The sequence below is a fragment of the Notamacropus eugenii genome, chromosome 2 (assembly GCF_028372415.1).
Source record: "Notamacropus eugenii isolate mMacEug1 chromosome 2, mMacEug1.pri_v2, whole genome shotgun sequence".
Lineage (NCBI taxonomy): Eukaryota > Metazoa > Chordata > Mammalia > Diprotodontia > Macropodidae > Notamacropus > Notamacropus eugenii.
This window is the reverse complement of record NC_092873.1, coordinates 129,712,528-129,730,340: the sequence shown is the minus strand read 5'-3', so window position 1 is coordinate 129,730,340 and position 17,813 is coordinate 129,712,528. Positions and strand designations below refer to the sequence as shown.

General features: G+C 36.0%; 1 protein-coding gene across 1 annotated transcript in view; it reads left to right on the top strand.

The window, feature by feature from the left end:
* Window positions 1-17,813, top strand: part of EYS (eyes shut homolog) — a 435,270-nt gene that overhangs the window by 267,487 nt on the left and 149,970 nt on the right. Inside the window, exon 6 of the mRNA XM_072642558.1 lies at window positions 6,798-6,970. Coding sequence (XP_072498659.1) covers window positions 6,798-6,970 — 173 coding nt within the window. The remainder of the gene's footprint in view (window positions 1-6,797; window positions 6,971-17,813) is intronic.

The window sequence follows — 17,813 nt, the reverse complement described above, 5'->3', positions numbered from 1 at the left end:
AGGGAAAAGATGCAATATCTTTTTATTTTCTAATAAATCTCTATTTGTCAGTGAATTATATTGCTTCTAGTTTCAACAGCTAGTAAAAGTTCGTAAGACAAAATTCACCTGCCCTTTACCAAGCTCATATAAATGGAAAGAGACAGATCCTAGGAAAAGAAGCAGCAAGCTGAGAGGTCTTTTTATGTAATATCTATGAATTGCTGGTGTTTTGTGAATATCCTTTTCTACACTATGACTTTCTTCTGTTACTGTGATCATTTTTAAAAATCAGTCTTCTTTCCTTGCACTTAAAAGGCGCTCCTTTATCTAAGAAAAAGGGTTGCCTTTGCAAACTGATATTTTCCATGAGATCACTATTTATGCGCACATTATGCACATATTATGTATCTCTAAAATTGTTTTCAGGAGAACCTCAGGGTGAAATAGTCTTCATATTTTTTCAGTTATTCTTATGCATTTTAAAAGAAAAAAGCTAAAAATATAAAAATGCCAAGTGTCTTAGGGTGTGCAACTGCATAGAGTTGTATTCATTTTGGCGACTCCTTCTCAGACAGATAAAAACCCCAACTGTTCATGAGGCATGAGCACCACCAAGTTTCCATTTCTCCCATACACCCAACACACTTGACAACACATTGGAGCAATAGTTCAAACATTTTCAGGAAGCTCCTGAAGAAAGGTTATTGCTTTTTAATTAGCTGAGTTGTATTGCAGTGTTATTAGAATCATGAAAACAGAATCAAAGTACCTCAGGAACTACAGCAGTTCCACAGCTCATTTGCATTCCTTCCTAAGCCTCTGCAGTGACACTATAAATAGAACAGCCTATACATAGAAATTGCCTATTGCAGCCGACGGCAATTTTATTTCTTAAAGGTGTCTGGAGACATTATTCATAAGGATTCATTTCTGCATGCTCTCCAGCTGAGAATCTCCCTGTCCTGAAGCTGTGGGTGGCCAGCTTTGAAATGTGCTAATGATCTGTTAGCTGTAAAGACTGTCAGAAGAGTTATTTATTTTCTTCAGTTAATAAATGCAGGACTTTGAGCCCTAGCTGATTTCCTGGTATCTGACTGTGTTATGTAAATAGTGGATACCTTTTTTTGAAGTTGAAATTGTTGACTTTATATCAGCAATATATTTCCAGGCTTATTTTTTAGCATTAAGAAAAGCTAACGATGGTACTTTTGACACGTTGCCCCATTTTGTATATGTGATCAAATCGAAGCTGTGTCTGCCCAGAGCCAAATCATCCAGATGTTCAGAAATATCCAGATACTTGGTACCTCAAAGATAAAGCATTGGGGTAACTTGAGTGAATTTTTCAGTACGAATCTCAATTCTTAGTGCAATGTAAAGTGTATATGAAAGCAAATTTGTCTTTAAAAGGCTAGCAATCATAATGATCTCAAAATATGTTCTCCTTACTCTCACCTTTCCAGTGCAAATTAGAAGAGGGGAGGAGAGAAACAGATATAATGGAATCAGTTAGACTGGTGATTAAGGAATGGTAACAATCATTCCTTAGATTTCTATGATATTTTACCATTTACAAAATGCTCTGTCACATGCTTCTTCAGCTTTGTAAGACATTAAGGGCATTATTGTACCAACTGAGAATCTCAGTTTCCACATCTATAAAATTGGTACAATAATGCCCTTAATGTCGCATCACATCATGGAGCCAGACTTTAACATAGAACAAATTCAGAGTTTTTGTTACTTCATTGCAAATGTTGTGTTTCAAAGAATTGCTTGCGCTAAATGAACTTAGAGAATTAGGAGCCTTAGTATTTTTATTTGTATCAACTGTGCTCAGTTTATTATGTACTACCTTGTATTATAGTTATAATACGTGTGTGTATAATGTGTGTTGTGTGTATGTCATCAGTTACATTGTAAAATCCTTTGTCATGTGTGTATATAATGTCACCGGTTACATTGTATGTATATGTCATGTGTGTATATGTCATGTGATAATGTCATGGGTGTATATAATGTTACTAGTTACATTGTAAGCTCCTTAAGGACAAGAACTATTTTATATGCTCCTTTCTATTTCCTATGCATTTAGCAAATATTTTGTATACAACAAGCGCTCAATAAATATTTATTGATTACAGTAGGATGATAAAAATGGAGCTCTGCCACATAGGTAGTGGCTCTCTGCTAGTATTTGAATTCTAGTTCCAGAACTACTGGTAACTTGGAAAGATGTTCTGGCATCTCTTTCCCTCAATTTCCTAATCTATAGGGAGAACTGAAATACCAGTTCCACATAATTCATTTTGTTGTTATTCATTGTTTTTCAGTCATGTCAGACTCCTTGTGACCCTACTTGAGGTTTTCCTGGCAGAGGAAATTTGCCATTTTCTTCTCCAGCTCATTTTATAGATGAGGAAACTGAGGCAAATGGGGTTAAGTGATTTGTCCAGGATCACACAACTAGTAAGTGTTTGAGGCTAGATTTGAACTCAGGTCCTTTTGACTCAAAGGCTAGCACTTTATCCACTCTACCACCTAGCTGTGCTACATAATTCATAAGACTTAAAATAATAATAGGTTTTATGGGCTGTTTAAGGAGGACTAGCACCTTTGGTGTGTGGGTTTACTGAGCCCTCTTCAGGACTGCTTATCCACCTTTGGTGTCTACCTGGTACTCAACTCTCACCAGCGGCTCCAAGAAATTATGGTACACACAGTGGTCGCTCCTCAATAAACCATATTGAAGGTAACTGATGGGTCTCAAACCTATTGATGAGTTAGGGGATATCTCTCCCAAGCATGTGAAGACTTCCCCTGGCAGAATGGACAGAAAAGAATGATTTTTCAAGCAGCCATGAAGTTGACTGAAGCAGGTGCTGTGATTAGACATCAAAGATGCCAAGGTCATCCACTGCATCCCAGGCCATCGTCAGTCATCCTGACTTTTGTCCTGCCACTAGACTTCAGTAACTCTGAAAATGATAGTGAGGCTAACAGCTTTGTATAACTCTGCCTCACTTAAATCCAGACATCACCCCATAGTACCATTGGTCCTTCAAAGAGGAAGAACAGACTACAACAACAATAATAGCTAACATTTCTACAGCATTTATTACGTGCCAGGCACTATGCTAAGTGCTTTACAATTATTATCTTCTTTGATCCTCACAGCAACCCCAAGAGGTAGATGCTATTATTATCCCCATTTCACAGATGAAGTCAAGATTAAGTAAAACTGATATTCTATCCACTGCACCAATATGATATAATAGAAATTACATCAGAGTCCAAAGACGTAGATTAAAATCCTGGTTTTGTGATTTGCTAACTCTTTGGTCTTGGCAAATAACTAGATATGTGACAGCCTCAGTTTATTTACATGTAGAATTGGAAAAATTATTTTTCACTCTCACAATATGACTAGCTCAAAAGAGATGACTCACTACTCAGGAATACTGTGGATAGTATTTCTCTACAGTTATGAGTTGTACTACATGACCACTCTAACTCTGAGATTCTATGTCAATGTCTATTTTGTAACTATAAAGCATTGTATATATGTAATGTGTTGTATGCTAATTTACCTCAATTCAGTAATTGTTTGTTAGGGTTTCAAAAGAAATAGTAATAAACTATCCCTTTCCTCACAGTAATTGAGACAGAATGTGAAAAGTATAAAAGAAAGGGTCAGATAAAGTACTTTGGAACATTTGAAAAAAAAGCTTTAACTTGGAAGTTCAAAGGAGGTTTCACCCAAGTTTGATTTTTTAAGAAAAGCATGGATTTTGAAATGTAAAGGTAGAGGACTAGTCTATTCCAGTCATTGAGGCCAGCATGAATATGGAGAGAGAGAGGAGAAAATAGTTTACAAAAGGGAGATGGGAAAGGATCCTAAAAGAAAGAGAAGCAAATCATAATAAAAATGTTCTTAAAGATAATGTAAATATATTCATCCTATTCATTTTGCCTAGCAAAATAAAGTAAGTAAGCTGTATTAAGGTAATGTTGGCTATAGACTCTCTGGTTCAACTCTGTCTTAACCACTATCTCCAAAATTATAATCACTTCCCTCATATAAGGTCTCATTCTTATGACAAGATATGTGCCTCCAGTACCTCTGGCTCCAATGAAATTTAATACAAAAAGAAGAGAAAAGATTCATTGCCATAGTTACAATAGATGGCTTAGGATCAATGAAAGAGTTTGGGATCCCCACCTAAGTATCTTCATAAACACGTTAGGTCAACAGAAATCTTCAAGCAGCCTAATGTAATTAACATTAGCTGTAGTGTTTGAAAATTTTCTAGAATATTTTTATTCTGAACTGTTTTGAAATTTTGACTTTGAAGCAACCTTTAAATTTGAGGAGGAAGAAATTCACCATTTTATTGGCATAATATGTTATCTAGAACTGACTCATAATGAAGTTCATAAGTTTTCTACTTATAACAGAGTACAAAGGAAACATACCTTGTTTGGGCATGGAAAAGTCCCTCTCTTAATGTTTTTCAGGTACATGATTTTCTATAAAACCTCCATTCCTTTCTACTATGATTACCTCCTAGCTCTTAAAACTAGTGTAAAAAATGGTCAGCACCATGGTCAGCAGCTATTGGGTTGCAAGGTGTTGGAGTAAGACCTTACCAGGATATTTAAAAAGGAATAAGAACTGGCATATGTGAGTTAGTTAGGCTGACCACTCTTTGAGTCTTTAGGTAATTAGGGTCCATAAGGTAAGAGTAACACTCCAGGGTAGAGGAAGGACACTTCTGCATTGTCTGGATTTCAGAAAGAAAAATTTCTCTAGGATGGATATATCTCTATATACCTTCTGTAGACCACTAACTTCACAGAAGCAACTATGGGAAAGTATGTTTCTCTGTGATCTTTCCCTGGTGTCTCATTTCTTGATTAGTATCACTTAGTGCCATCACTGCAAAGAAGTAGTGTTTTTTTGGCGGAGGTTGTTTTGTTTTTGTATTTTGGAGTTAGGAATAAGTCTGTGATGAAAATGCTTTCCAGAGAAAACTTCAGTCTCATTGAACCCTGCAGAGGTTAAGTAATTTGCAGAAAGTAGGAAAAAAGAAAAAAGAACCTATATGTTCTAAAATGTTTATAGCAGCTCTCTGTGGTGACAAATAATGGGATACTGCAGGAATACCTATCAATTGTGGAACAGATGAACAAATCGTAGTATATGATTGTGATGGAATACTACTATTATAAAAAATGATGAACTTGGGGAAGCTAGGTGGTGCAGTGCATAGAGCACCAGCCCTGGAATCAGGAGGACCTGAGTTCAAATCTGGACTCTGACACTCAAAACTTACTAGCTGTGTGACCTTGGGCAAGTCACTTAACCCCAATTGCCTTGCCTTACCTCCTCCAAAACACAAAAGAAATGGTGAGATCAATGATTTTAAAATAACATTTGTAAAAATAATGAAGAGCAAAATGAGCAGAACCAAGAGAATGCTACATGCAGTAACAGCAGTGTTGCTTTAAGAATGACTTTGAGTTATTTTCACTATTATAAATTCCCAAATTAATTATAAAGGACATATGAAGAAAGACAATATCTGAATCCAGAGAAAGAACTGATAAATAGAAGTATGTATAGAATAATTGGGTAAACATACATATATAATAGAGTTTGAACAAAAAATAGAGGAAGAGCTACCATTCTCCCTTCCTGAGAAATTATTCACCCATCAGAGCAGAGAGTGCTTTTTGTCCTGTGCTATGCCTATATACAACAGCTACTGCAGAGGACATAAAGAGACATGCTTTCAGCTAGTGTACAATGAAGTCATTACAGCTCCCCACTGTGTTTTTCTCAAGCATTACTAGAAGTCTTACACTTAAAGCTTGGATTTCTCCCTTAATATAGGAGGCTTATCTTGAGTTTAAAATTTTCTGTTTTGAAACTTAGAATAAGAGCTTTTTTGGGGGGGGGGGGGTGGGCAGTGTTTATTTGAAGCATTCCACTAAGGCAACACCACACATATTTAATGAAAAAGTCTGGAAGAATGTGAAATGAAAGATAGGGTAAATTAAAAAGTAAAAATGAATAGCCTGTAAAATAAAGCCTTTAGTCTCTGATAATCTATAAAGTAACTAATCTGTTTCTAGCACAAAGGGCATAACTAAGAAGACATATATGTTAAAACAAACATTAAGAATAGGGTGGGGTATAATATTTTTTTAATCAGGATGCAAATAGGATGTTTCCTTAAAATAAAGATACTTATCCTAGGATCCATAAAGTTTTTTGGGTTGGGTTTGGTTTTGATTTTTCAGTATTTTGATAACTATATTTCAATATAGTTTTCTTTATAAAGCTATGTATTTGATTTTATTCATTTAAAAATATTATAGTGAGAAGGGGTCCATAGGATTAACCAGACTGCCAAAAGGTCCATGACATAAAACAAGTTTAAAAAGTGCTGCCTTAAAATAATAAGACAAAAGTGGAGAGAAGGTGTTAGGAAGGGGGGAGCAGGGAAGAAGGAAGTAAGGGAAAGGAGAAGCAAGAAGAAAGAAATGGAGATTTGACAGCCTCAGAGACAGGAAAATCTGAGTTCAAGTTTTATCTTTATCATTTACAGGATTTGACTCTGAGTAAGTAATTTAAGCTCTCAGAGGCCCAGACAATTCCCTAAAACTCTAAGTTGTGAGTATGAATTGGTAGAAGGAGTTTGCTCATTGAACATTCTTTATACTAATGAAATCACAGATCATATCAAAAAAACTAATTGTAAGACATTGCCTACTTTCTGTTAGATTTTTATTTCTTTCTCTCCTTCCAGTGACACTGAAAACTGGCTTTGTGAATGCCCGCAGCTCTACTCAGGGAAGCTGTGCCAATTTGCAACTTGTGAAAACAACCCATGTGGAAATGGTGCTACATGTTTTCCAAAATCCAACAGAGATGCTGTCTGCCTCTGTCCCTATGGACGCTCTGGAGTCCTCTGCACTGATGGTAAATACTAAAATCAGAAACTTTTTATGTGGGCAGTCAGCAGAGACTAAAAAATGAGAAGATGGTAGGCTAATAAAGAACATTAACTTCCTCTGATCAAAGATGACAAAGTCTCTGCTCCTTTCTCGCTCCTTTTTAAGTAAGACTAGTCATGATCCATTAGAGAGAGTTTTATATGAACAGGTGTTTCCTGTGAATATCAAGCAAGTAAGAAAGGAAACAAGCATTTTCCCTAAAGCAGGTCAGCATAAAGTCTCTGTGGATTTTTTTAAATCTCAAAGTTGATACCCATGATAGAAGAATCATAAGAAAAGACAAAAGTAGCACATAAAATTAATTGCATGATTCACATCTATTTAGCAATGTGAAACAGTTTAATGTGGGGAAAATTTTCTGTATTCTCATCTTTTCTATTCAAAAATGGTGCTTCTCTTAATGCTAACGCATGTTAATAATTTAAATCACAAAATTATTCTAGTGCCTCCCTGTAAGTAAGCCCGGTATAAGAAAACAAGACCTTAAAAAATAATTACTCATATAATTACTTTCAATAATAAATTCTCACATCCTGGTGGAGATGATGCATGATTCAACATATAAAGATATTATGGGCAATTTTCCAAGGACAAATCTCTTTGGTAAAACAAGAAAAGATGTCATAACAGAGAAAAATTAATCACCTCAATCTATAATAGGTCCCAATAACTTATGACTCAGGCATAGCTTTTTTATTGAAAAGTCCCACTTTCCAATGGCAGGCAGACGGATTTCTTCCAGTATGTCCTTCTCCTTGGCCTCTGCAAGGTGAGCCTTGCTGGTCCAGAGTCATGAATAGTATGTGCTTCCTTTCTCCCTTGGAAGAGATGTTTCCTGGCACAGTAAACACCTCCCCTATTTGCTATTCCCTATTTTGTCAGATTCCAGAAAGAAAAAGGGATTGAAAATTTAATGTGTCATGCCTGAATAGTTGCAAAACCCTTGTCTACAAGATAGAACAGTGATCAAGGTAGAATTAATGTATAATTGATGATGCTTCTAATTTTTTAAATGATATCCGTCTGTTTGTTTCTCCAGAATATTAAAAATATTAGTGCCTCTTCATAAAATTATTCTGGTTATATTTTGCATTTACTTATATGTATATACACACACACACATACACACATACACACACACACACACACACACACCCCTTGTTTTCCCAGACAGAACATTAGATCACTGGGGGCAGAAACTGTTTCATCTTTGTATTTATATCCCTGGTGTCTAGCACAGTGCCTGGCACTAAGCAGGCTCCTAATAAATGTTTGTTGACTGATCGGTTAGTTGATATGGCACTAAACATATGGAAAGGCTTTATGGTATTATGGAAGGTGTACTGACATTAAAATTAGAGCATGTGGTTTGGGAGCCTTGTAGCTTACTGGATATGTGTTGCTGAGCAAATGACTGCAACTCTTTAAATCTCAGTATCTCCACCTATAAAATGAGAATGATAAAACTTACATTATTGCCTCCAGGGTTGTTTTGAGAAAAGTTCTTTATAAACTCTAAAATGCCATATAAATCTGAGCTGCTGTTATTGTTGTTACTATTTTATATCCTGTACAAAATAAGATAAACAAATCATTTCTGCCTGTCAACAGCTCCTCATGTAAGTCAGCCAATGTTCATGTGATCAACATAAAGATCATGAAGCCAACTGAACCAATATTTTAAAAGGAGCATAAGTAGTTAAATAATTCCTGAACTATTCATGTTATAGACAAATAAAAGAATTTGATATTCCATGATTCTACATATTTGTAGGATTGGAGGTAAAAGAGAACAGCAAATGTAGAAGTAGCTAATATAACTTGCAAAGCCCGTGGCCTTTCATTTTCAGTTTAAAAGAAACTGGAATTTCTCATTTAGGTATAGTGGAATTATTGGAAATTAGTTGAGAGTCTTTCAATTAGTTATCACTCATAGTTCACAAGACACAAAGTCTGAAGATGCCTAAAGGTACTCAGAATCAAAAGAGGATAGATTCATAAAACATATATAGACTAACTATGATTGGTGTACCACACCTGTAATTCTGTTGCTGAGAAGGCTGAAGCTTGTGGATTTCTTGAGTTTGGAAGTTTTGAGGTGGAAATATATGAGACACAGAGAGTCACGTGGAAAAGATGCCAATTGAACTAGACTTAGAAGGATGAATAGTATTTCAACTCTTGAAGATATTGGGTATAAGATTTCTAAGCATGAGGAATAGTGTGAGTAAATGGCATATTCCAAGAATGTCAAGTTCATATGTTTAGCTAAAGCATTCTGAAAGGTCATAGGAGCATACATGTAGAGCTAGAAAAGACCACAGAAGGGATAGCTTCCATCCCTTCTTTGTTATAGAACAACTGGGGTCCATCAGGATTAAGAGACTTAACCGAAGTCACACTCATAGGAAGGAAACAAGCATCTATTAAGCACGTACTATGTAATAGGTACCGTGCTAAGCATGGTTTAAATATGTACTCGGTTGGTTCTCATAATAGCCCTACAGAGTATGTGATATTATTATCCCCATTTTGCAGTTGAGAAAATTGAGGAAGACAGAGGTTAAGTAACTTGTCCAGTTTCACAGTGAGTCTGTATTTAGACTCAGGTTTTCCTAATTCCAGATCCAATGTTCCATCCACCACTACACCACCCAGCAACCTTTGTAATCTTTATTACAAAGATAATAAACATCAAAGCCAAAATATAAACCCATGTCCTCTTGACTGTAGGCCACTAGGTGGCAAAGTGAATAGATCCTTGGGCTTAGAATCTGGAAGACACATATTCATGAGTTCAAATCTGGCCTCAGATACTAAGTAACCCCTAAGTATATGACTGAGCAAGTCATATAACCCTGTTTACCTCAGTTTCTCATCTGTAAAATGATCTGGAGAAGGAAAAGGCAAACCATTCCAGTATATTTTCCAAGGGAAGCTCCCCCCCAAAAAATTGGGTTCTGGGGAAGTCAGACACTATTGAAACTACTAGACAACAATGACAACAAAGCCTCTTCCCATTGTACCATGATACTTTTTGTTGTTAATCAGTGTGAGATAAGACTTATAGACTAGATTGGAATCAGATTGTGGAAGACCTTGAATAACAGATTAAGGGATTTAGAATTTATTTGATAGACAAGAGAGAGCCACTGAGGATTTTTGAGTGAATGTGTGACATGATCAGGTGTATACCTAAAGAAGAGGGATTTGGAAGAATAAAATGTATTGGAGTTGAGAGAGAAAGGGAGCAGGGAAAATGGTTAAGACTCAGGAGCAATGGTCTTTATTAAAATGAGTTCTAAACTAAAGGGATAATAGTGAAAAATAGGGTTTACCTATATGAGATGTTACCAAGAGAGAATGAACAGGACTTAATTAGTGATTAGAATGTTTAGATGCTGGAATGCTGGAGAATAAGAAAAGGAAAAATCCAAAAAGATTCCTAATTTATATTATATGTCATTCTGTGAATGTCTTCTAGCCAGTTGATCTTATGCTCATGGCTACTTTCACTGAATGGTCTTGCATGAGCATTAATGGTGGAATTTCCAATGCTTTCAAGAACTAGAATAAAGCATCTCTTGGTTTGCTGGACAGAGGAGGGAGGTATAAGGAGAGAAATTGGGAGAACCTTGCCATTATTCCTTCTAAAAGTGCTCCATGCCCTATAATTGCAAAATAATTTTTAATTTTTTTTTAATTTCATGACACTTCTCAGGATGATTAGAGACATTATAGAGGACTGCAGAACTAGGGTCATGAATTGATGTTCAAGGAAGATGGATAATCACCAGCATGTTTAAGGCAGCTTAATGTCATGCTGGCATTTTGTAATGGCAAACCTCAAGTAGATGGAATTTTCTGTCATATAAGCTCATAACTCTTTCGATATTATTCTGTCCTGTTATTATCCAGCTTTCTCTTCTTAATTCAACAGCTGTTACATCTACTGGCTTTTCTTTTATCCTCAGTGTCCCTGATCTCCTAAATCCTACATTTTCAAACCTCTGGTTACAAAGTATCAAAAGATTAGGGCCAAATCCAAGAGGGAGGGAAAGGATATAAGGGATACTGTGACAAGAAAAGAAATCTGGGATACTGGTCTCTCCTGTTTGGCAGCAGAAGAGAGACTTTGGACTTGCCTGCATTTTCTGTTCACTGAAGTGCAGAGTGAGTTACCTTTCCTTGTACCCGGTGGGGAAGCAGGCACCAACTGCCTGTCTCATCGTTTTTTTCAACATCCGCTACGATGCACAAGGGAAAATGTATGACTGACACATAGGAAAAAGCTACACTTGAAAAAAATACATTTAAGTGAATGTTGAAATGTTCTTCAAAACAGCCTTGAAGTCTCCTGTTTTCCTCAGTCACTGAAATATTTGAATTAATTTCCTTTATTCCTAATCTCCAGAAAGTGACAGTACCCAGAAAGCAAGGTCAAGATGATTTGTTCAGATAATAATTCACATCTATTTCTTTTGAGCATAGATGGAAAAATTTTTCTTCAAACTCTCTGTCTATTTAATAGGGGAAATCATGTTGGCAATATCTACTGATCAGTCATTAATTAGGCTTATGAATGCTTACACATTCATCGGTTAATGATGTAGCTTTTCTTTTTGGAAGACACTTTCTTTATTACCAGTGGGAGGGGATATCTTTGGTTATATAAATAGATAGATGGTAACTAGTTAGATACTTAAACATAAAAAATGAAGCCTTTTGTCTACATGAATTTTATCACGGATATAATTCCTTTAACCATACATACTGATTTCCATCCCTTTATGAGTTAACTTGTGTCCATCATCTGAGAGTCACATAATCTTGCCTCCAGACCCTGAAAACTTCCTATTTCAATAATAGAAAAAGTAATTTGCATGTTTATCTCATCACATTCTGGCTAATTTAATTATGTATGTTAGTTCCTTAAGGATAGGGACTATTTTCATTTTTGTCTTTGTATTCCTAGGACCTAGCTTAGTCAAAAACTAGAACTTAGTGGCCCTTAATAAATGGCTTTTGATGAATAGATGGATGGATAAAAGAATGGATGGATAGATGGAAGGGGCATTAAAGTACCTTAGGACTCTCAAATGAAAAGTGTCACGGTAGCATAAGGAACTATTTCAGTGTTTAAAAGTAAGGATAGCAGTATTCTGGTATAGACAAAGTACTGGGCTTGGAGTCAGGAAGACATGAGTTCAATTCCTGCCTCTGCCATTTAATAAGAGCATTTTAACCCTGAAAGTCTCTTAACCTAGATGCACCTCAATCAACTCCCTAAGACTAAATTGCGATCTGCATTGAAGGAGAGATTGTTCACAATGGAAATTCCATATGCTAAAAAAATAACCAATCAAATCATTTGAATATTAAAACAAGTCTTCCTGTTAGCAGCAAAAGACTAATTTTTTTTCTAAAATAGCAGTCATTAAAATAGAAAAGGACAACATATATATGTATACATATATATGTTTTTCCTTTTAGAATTTTGCTTTCCTTGCCCAAAGGAAGGATGAGAAGGAAGAAAGAAGCACCAGATCAAAAATAGACTGATAATATAGGTATGTTTACTCTGTATTCACATGTGAAGCATTGATTTGCCAAACTGTAAAAAGTTGTGACCACAATTTATTGTCTGTTGATCAGAGACAAGTTATATAGTCACTGCCATATTCTCACTAGCCAGGCAACTGTACTAATATGGTACACTAGCTTGATTTTTAATTCCTCTGCACCAGTTTCCTCAGGTATTATAAAAACCACCCTGTCAGTTTGACTTAGAGGGATATTAGTGGGATCATGTGAAAGCACTCTGAAAGCAATAAAATATTATATAAATGGAAAGTATTAATATTATTGTTAGGTGGCACAGTGTGTAGAACTCTGAACCTGGAGATAAGAGGACCTGAGTTCTGTAGGGGAATTCATCAACCCAAGGAATCCTAAAATCCTCCCAGAATGTAATTCTTTCTACATCTTGACTAGAGGTTGATAAATCAGGAAGCAAGTCCTGAAGACAAAAAGGTTTCCCAAGTGGATAGCAATGCTGAACAAACGGAGATGCATACAAGAGTTTTATGTAGCTTTACTTGGGGTAACATTGCCAGTGGCAAAAAGAAGTCTATCAAGCTGCTCTGTCATTTCCTTTATTTGGGAGGCTGAGTAATAGGAACAGGTTGTCAGGTGATTTTGGAGAGAATGTGTCAACCTTGGGGTTAGAACATATTAACGTTGGGGTCTCAGGAATTCCAAAGATCAGGTTTTTCCAGTGAGATAATGATTTTCTCTAAGGCTAGTCTTAAGATATCCTAATGGGGCAGGAAGTTTCTAAGGTAGTGGATATCTCTTTCAACAGAGAAATTGGTAAAGCTTATCCTGTCCTTACCAGTCTAAAGGTGTCTATATACAAAACTCCATAGCTGTTTCTTTGACCTCTGAAATTACTTTTCTGGGGAGATGTTTTCCCCACCATTTCTTTTGAAATTCAAATAGAGAGCTTCAGATACTTAATGGCTGTGTGACTCTAGGCAAGTCACCTAACTTTAATCTGCCTCAGTTTCCTCCATATGTAATATAGGTGTGATAATAGTACCTACCCCACCCCCAGGATTATTGGGAGAATAAAATGAGATAATATCCATTAAAAGCTTTGTAAACCTTAAAATGCCATGTAAATGAGAGCTACTATTACTTTTGTTACTAGCATCATTTGGGGGGGAAGCTAAGCAAAATGGTGGAAGGGATAGAGGGCATTGGGAAAGAGTACTAAGCTTGGAATCAAGAGAGACTTGAGTTCAAATTCCACTTCCACAGTTTACCAGCTGTGTGACCTCTATAGGTCACATAACCTCTCTGAAGCTCAGTCTCCTTATCTATAAAATGGGTATCATATCTTAATAGCTACCTTTCAGGACTGTTGTGAAGATCAAATGAGGCAATATTTTCAAAGTGCTTTGCAAATCTTAGAACATTAAATAAGAGCTAATTTGGCAATGGGAGCCAATCCTGGGTGTTCAGGTCCTAGGGATTTGGAGGGAGAGGGACAATATTCTCTGAGCTTAATAGAGCTCAGAAATGTCTTAAGACTGCATAATAATTTCAGGTCTGGCAAATAACTAGAAACTAAAGGAGTATCCATCAATTAGGAAATGGTGGAACAAATTTTGATATATTTACATAATGGAATATTATTGTTCTATAAGAAATTACAAAAGACAATTTCAAAGAAACCTTGTAAGGCATATAAAATGATACTGAGAAGAGTGAATGTAACCAGAAGTATAATTTATAATACAGTGAAAACATCTTAAGTGTGACTAATTTTGAAAGATTTAAGAACTCTGATCAATTACGAATATAGTAGCCCAGTGAGGAAGAATGTAACCCATCTACTGACAGAAGTGATAGAAAAGGTATGTAGAATGAGACACACATTTTTGGGCACAGTCAATGGAGGAATTTGTTTTGCTATCCATATTTGTTAAGAAAAAAGGTTGGGGAGGGAAGTTTACTTTAAGAAACAGATGGGTGGGAGAGAGAAAATAAAATAAATTTTCAATAATTGAAAAATAAACTAATTAAATTTTAAAATAACTTTAAGGCATTTCCTGAAATCCAGATTAACCTAGGATACTCTGATGACAAAAAAATAATCATTGACATTTCTATAACACTTTAGAGTTTAACAACCCTATGAAGTAGGTGCTACAAGTCTACCTATTTCTCTTTTACAAATGAGGAAGTTGAGGCACTGAGGTCAAAGATTTTAACCAAGAGCACATAACTATTGTCAGGGAAGGATTTGAACCCAGATCTTCCTGCCCCGCCAAGGCCATCATTCTACCCATGGTACCATGAAGCAAATTCCTGCAGATATTGGAAAAGAATTCACTAATACCAGAGCCCCTTCAAAGTCCTGCTATATTGTGCTCGAATTCCCCAGGCTCAGAGTTTCAAAGCATTCTTTTGCCTTCTTAGCATAGTCTACTCTGAGGGGACTATGCTATTTTCCAGCATTAAAGCTTTCTACTGATTAAGAGTTTCAAGCAAAGGGGATAGATTATGCCTGAATATGAGATTCTCTTTCCAGAAGATAACTGTGGCATATTGATTGTGCCATGCACTGAAGCCTGCCCTGCCACCGTATTTGCCCTGTGACTCACCAGAGAATTTCATTGTGTCAGCCTGTCAATCTGGCGCCTTTCACCAACAGTAAATGTACTGTTCTAGAAATGAATACTGTCGGGTCCTACCATACCCATCAGGTTATGCTTGGTCAATTTGAGAGCTACATTAATGTGATTGATTCCCAATTTTCCAAGCAATGTGAGCCACAAACAAACTTGCTATATATAAATAGCTCTCCACAGAATTAGAAAATTGATTAGTGCCTGGGTAAATATGTGTGACAGGCCAAATGTAAAGTTTGAGCATTTTATGGAATGTCTAGAGACTGCTTCGAACAGGCAATACAAGAATCCAGTTCAGACTCTAGGCATAATATAAAACACTGAGAATTCTTTAATGATACTAATAACAATAATAATAGCATTTATATTATGCTTTAAGATTGATAAAACACCAAACAAATATCCTTACAATGACCCTGGAAGGTCAATGTTCTTATTATTCTCATTTTACAGATTAGTAAACTAGGACAGATGAAAAGAGGCGAAGTGACTTACTCAGGGTCACACAGCTAGTAAACGTCTGAGGATTTAAACTCAGGTCTTCCTGACTCCAGGTCTAGTAGTCTACCCACTCTGCCCTTTAGCTGTCATCTTTTATGATAATGATACATATTCAGAAAAATGATATGGATAGTTAGTGTCGATAGGTATTAAAATGTTTTGTATCCTCTTTAACCATTCACCTACCTAAAATGTAAAACATAAATTTAGAAGACCTTAGAAGCCATCTAGTTCAACCTGTTCATTTTACAAATGAGAAGACTGAGACCCATAGAGCCTGTGGACTGAAAGTGAACCCCTTTGTTTTACAGGAAATGTGATTGAAGTCCACTGAGTTTAAGTAATTTGTCCAAGAACACATAGGTACTCAGCATCAGACCCATTACCATCATAATGATCTGAGTGGTTTTTAAGTGTGATATAAATAGCACTGGATCCTCTGATTACACATTAAGTGCTTTTATTTTAATCACGCTATTAAAAACCAGTACGCTTGGTCTCAAGTTATAATAATAATACTAACAATAACATTATTAACACTTCATATTGCACTCTGAAATTTACACCTCACTTCATATACATTATCTTATTTGATCCTCACAATAGCCCTGTGAAACTTAAATTAGCATCTCCATTTTGCAGATGAGGAAACTATAAATAGTTATAACATGTTAGTGACAAGTGTAATATTCTAACCCAGATCTCCATGATTCTAACTGACTCTAGACCCATATACCTTGTTTCAAATTTATCATACCATAGGATTATGAATTTAAAGCTAGATGGGGAACTTGAAGGCCATACAGCCCAATACTTTACTTTACAGATGGAGGAAACTGAGGCCCAGAGAGGCTAGATGACGTGTTTAAGGTCAAATACATAGTAACAGAGTAAACCTTTGAATCCAGGTAATCTGACTCCAAAACCAATATTCTTTCCCTTGCCAGTGGAGACTAGTTATGCTGTTTTCATTCTCTTTTTCATTGTCATCAAAGCAAAGTTGTTAAGGCCTAAATGTCTCAAAAATACCTGTCAAATGGGTTCATTATTTTAATTCTTCCCATTTTGTAGAAAGTTGGTCATTTTGACATTTCCATAATCAGTCCCCCTTTAAAGTATTTTAGTTGATTTCAAATTCATCTAAATTTTTCTCAATGCTTAGTCTGGGTACATTTTTATATTTAGTGGAAAAGCTTACCCATGTGGCCCTTAAGAGATCTGTGCATTTATATTTATGTAACTGCAAGATGATAGAAATATATATATTTCCTAGTCATAATTGATATGGTAGATGTCTATAATTTTAACTGGACAGGTATCGAAGAGACTTAGGTTTTAATCTAGCCTCTGACACCTGCTGGCTGTGTGAAGTTAGGCACATCAGAGATATCAGTGATCCAAGCAACTCCCTAGAACTGGAAGTTACAGAGGAGCTGCCAGGCTCCTTTGGTGGAAGGACTTTCCACATGGGAAGTTTTTTACCTTGATAAAATCCAAACTCCTTATGGCCCTTAAAATTGTAGCTGAAAATGCTGATAGATTTTTTTTTTAAAGTCTGTTTTTAATAGTAATAGTTACAAAATTTGATATGTAATAAAATGAGGTCCCCTATCACAGCACTTCCTCAAGCCACCAAGAACAATTGTCCAACTCAGTCATCTCAGCAAAATAACTATTCAATTAAATGTAAATTATTTAAGGAGATAATTCAACACCAATGAAATCGAAGAATCTCAGTCAGAAAGTAGCCCAGCTCTGTTTCAACCTGTGCCTGCAGTACATCCCCAGAGGGCTTTACTAGAGCCCTCCCTCCAAATTTAATTGACCTTTCAGGGACTGCTCTCTGAATCTGGTCATTTAAGGAATATTATCATATAGTCCAGTTCTCTCCATTTTGTCCACAAGAATTTGACTTTCTCAAATATTTTACTGAAATCTAGGTACACTGTGTCTACAGCATTTTCTCTGCTATACCAATCATTATAGCCTTGTCAAAAGGGGAAATGAGGTTAGCCTGGCATTGTTGATTCTTGATAAAACCATACTGGCACCTTCTAATCAGTTTCCCTTTTTAAATGTTTGTTCTGTATCATTACAATAAGAAAATGT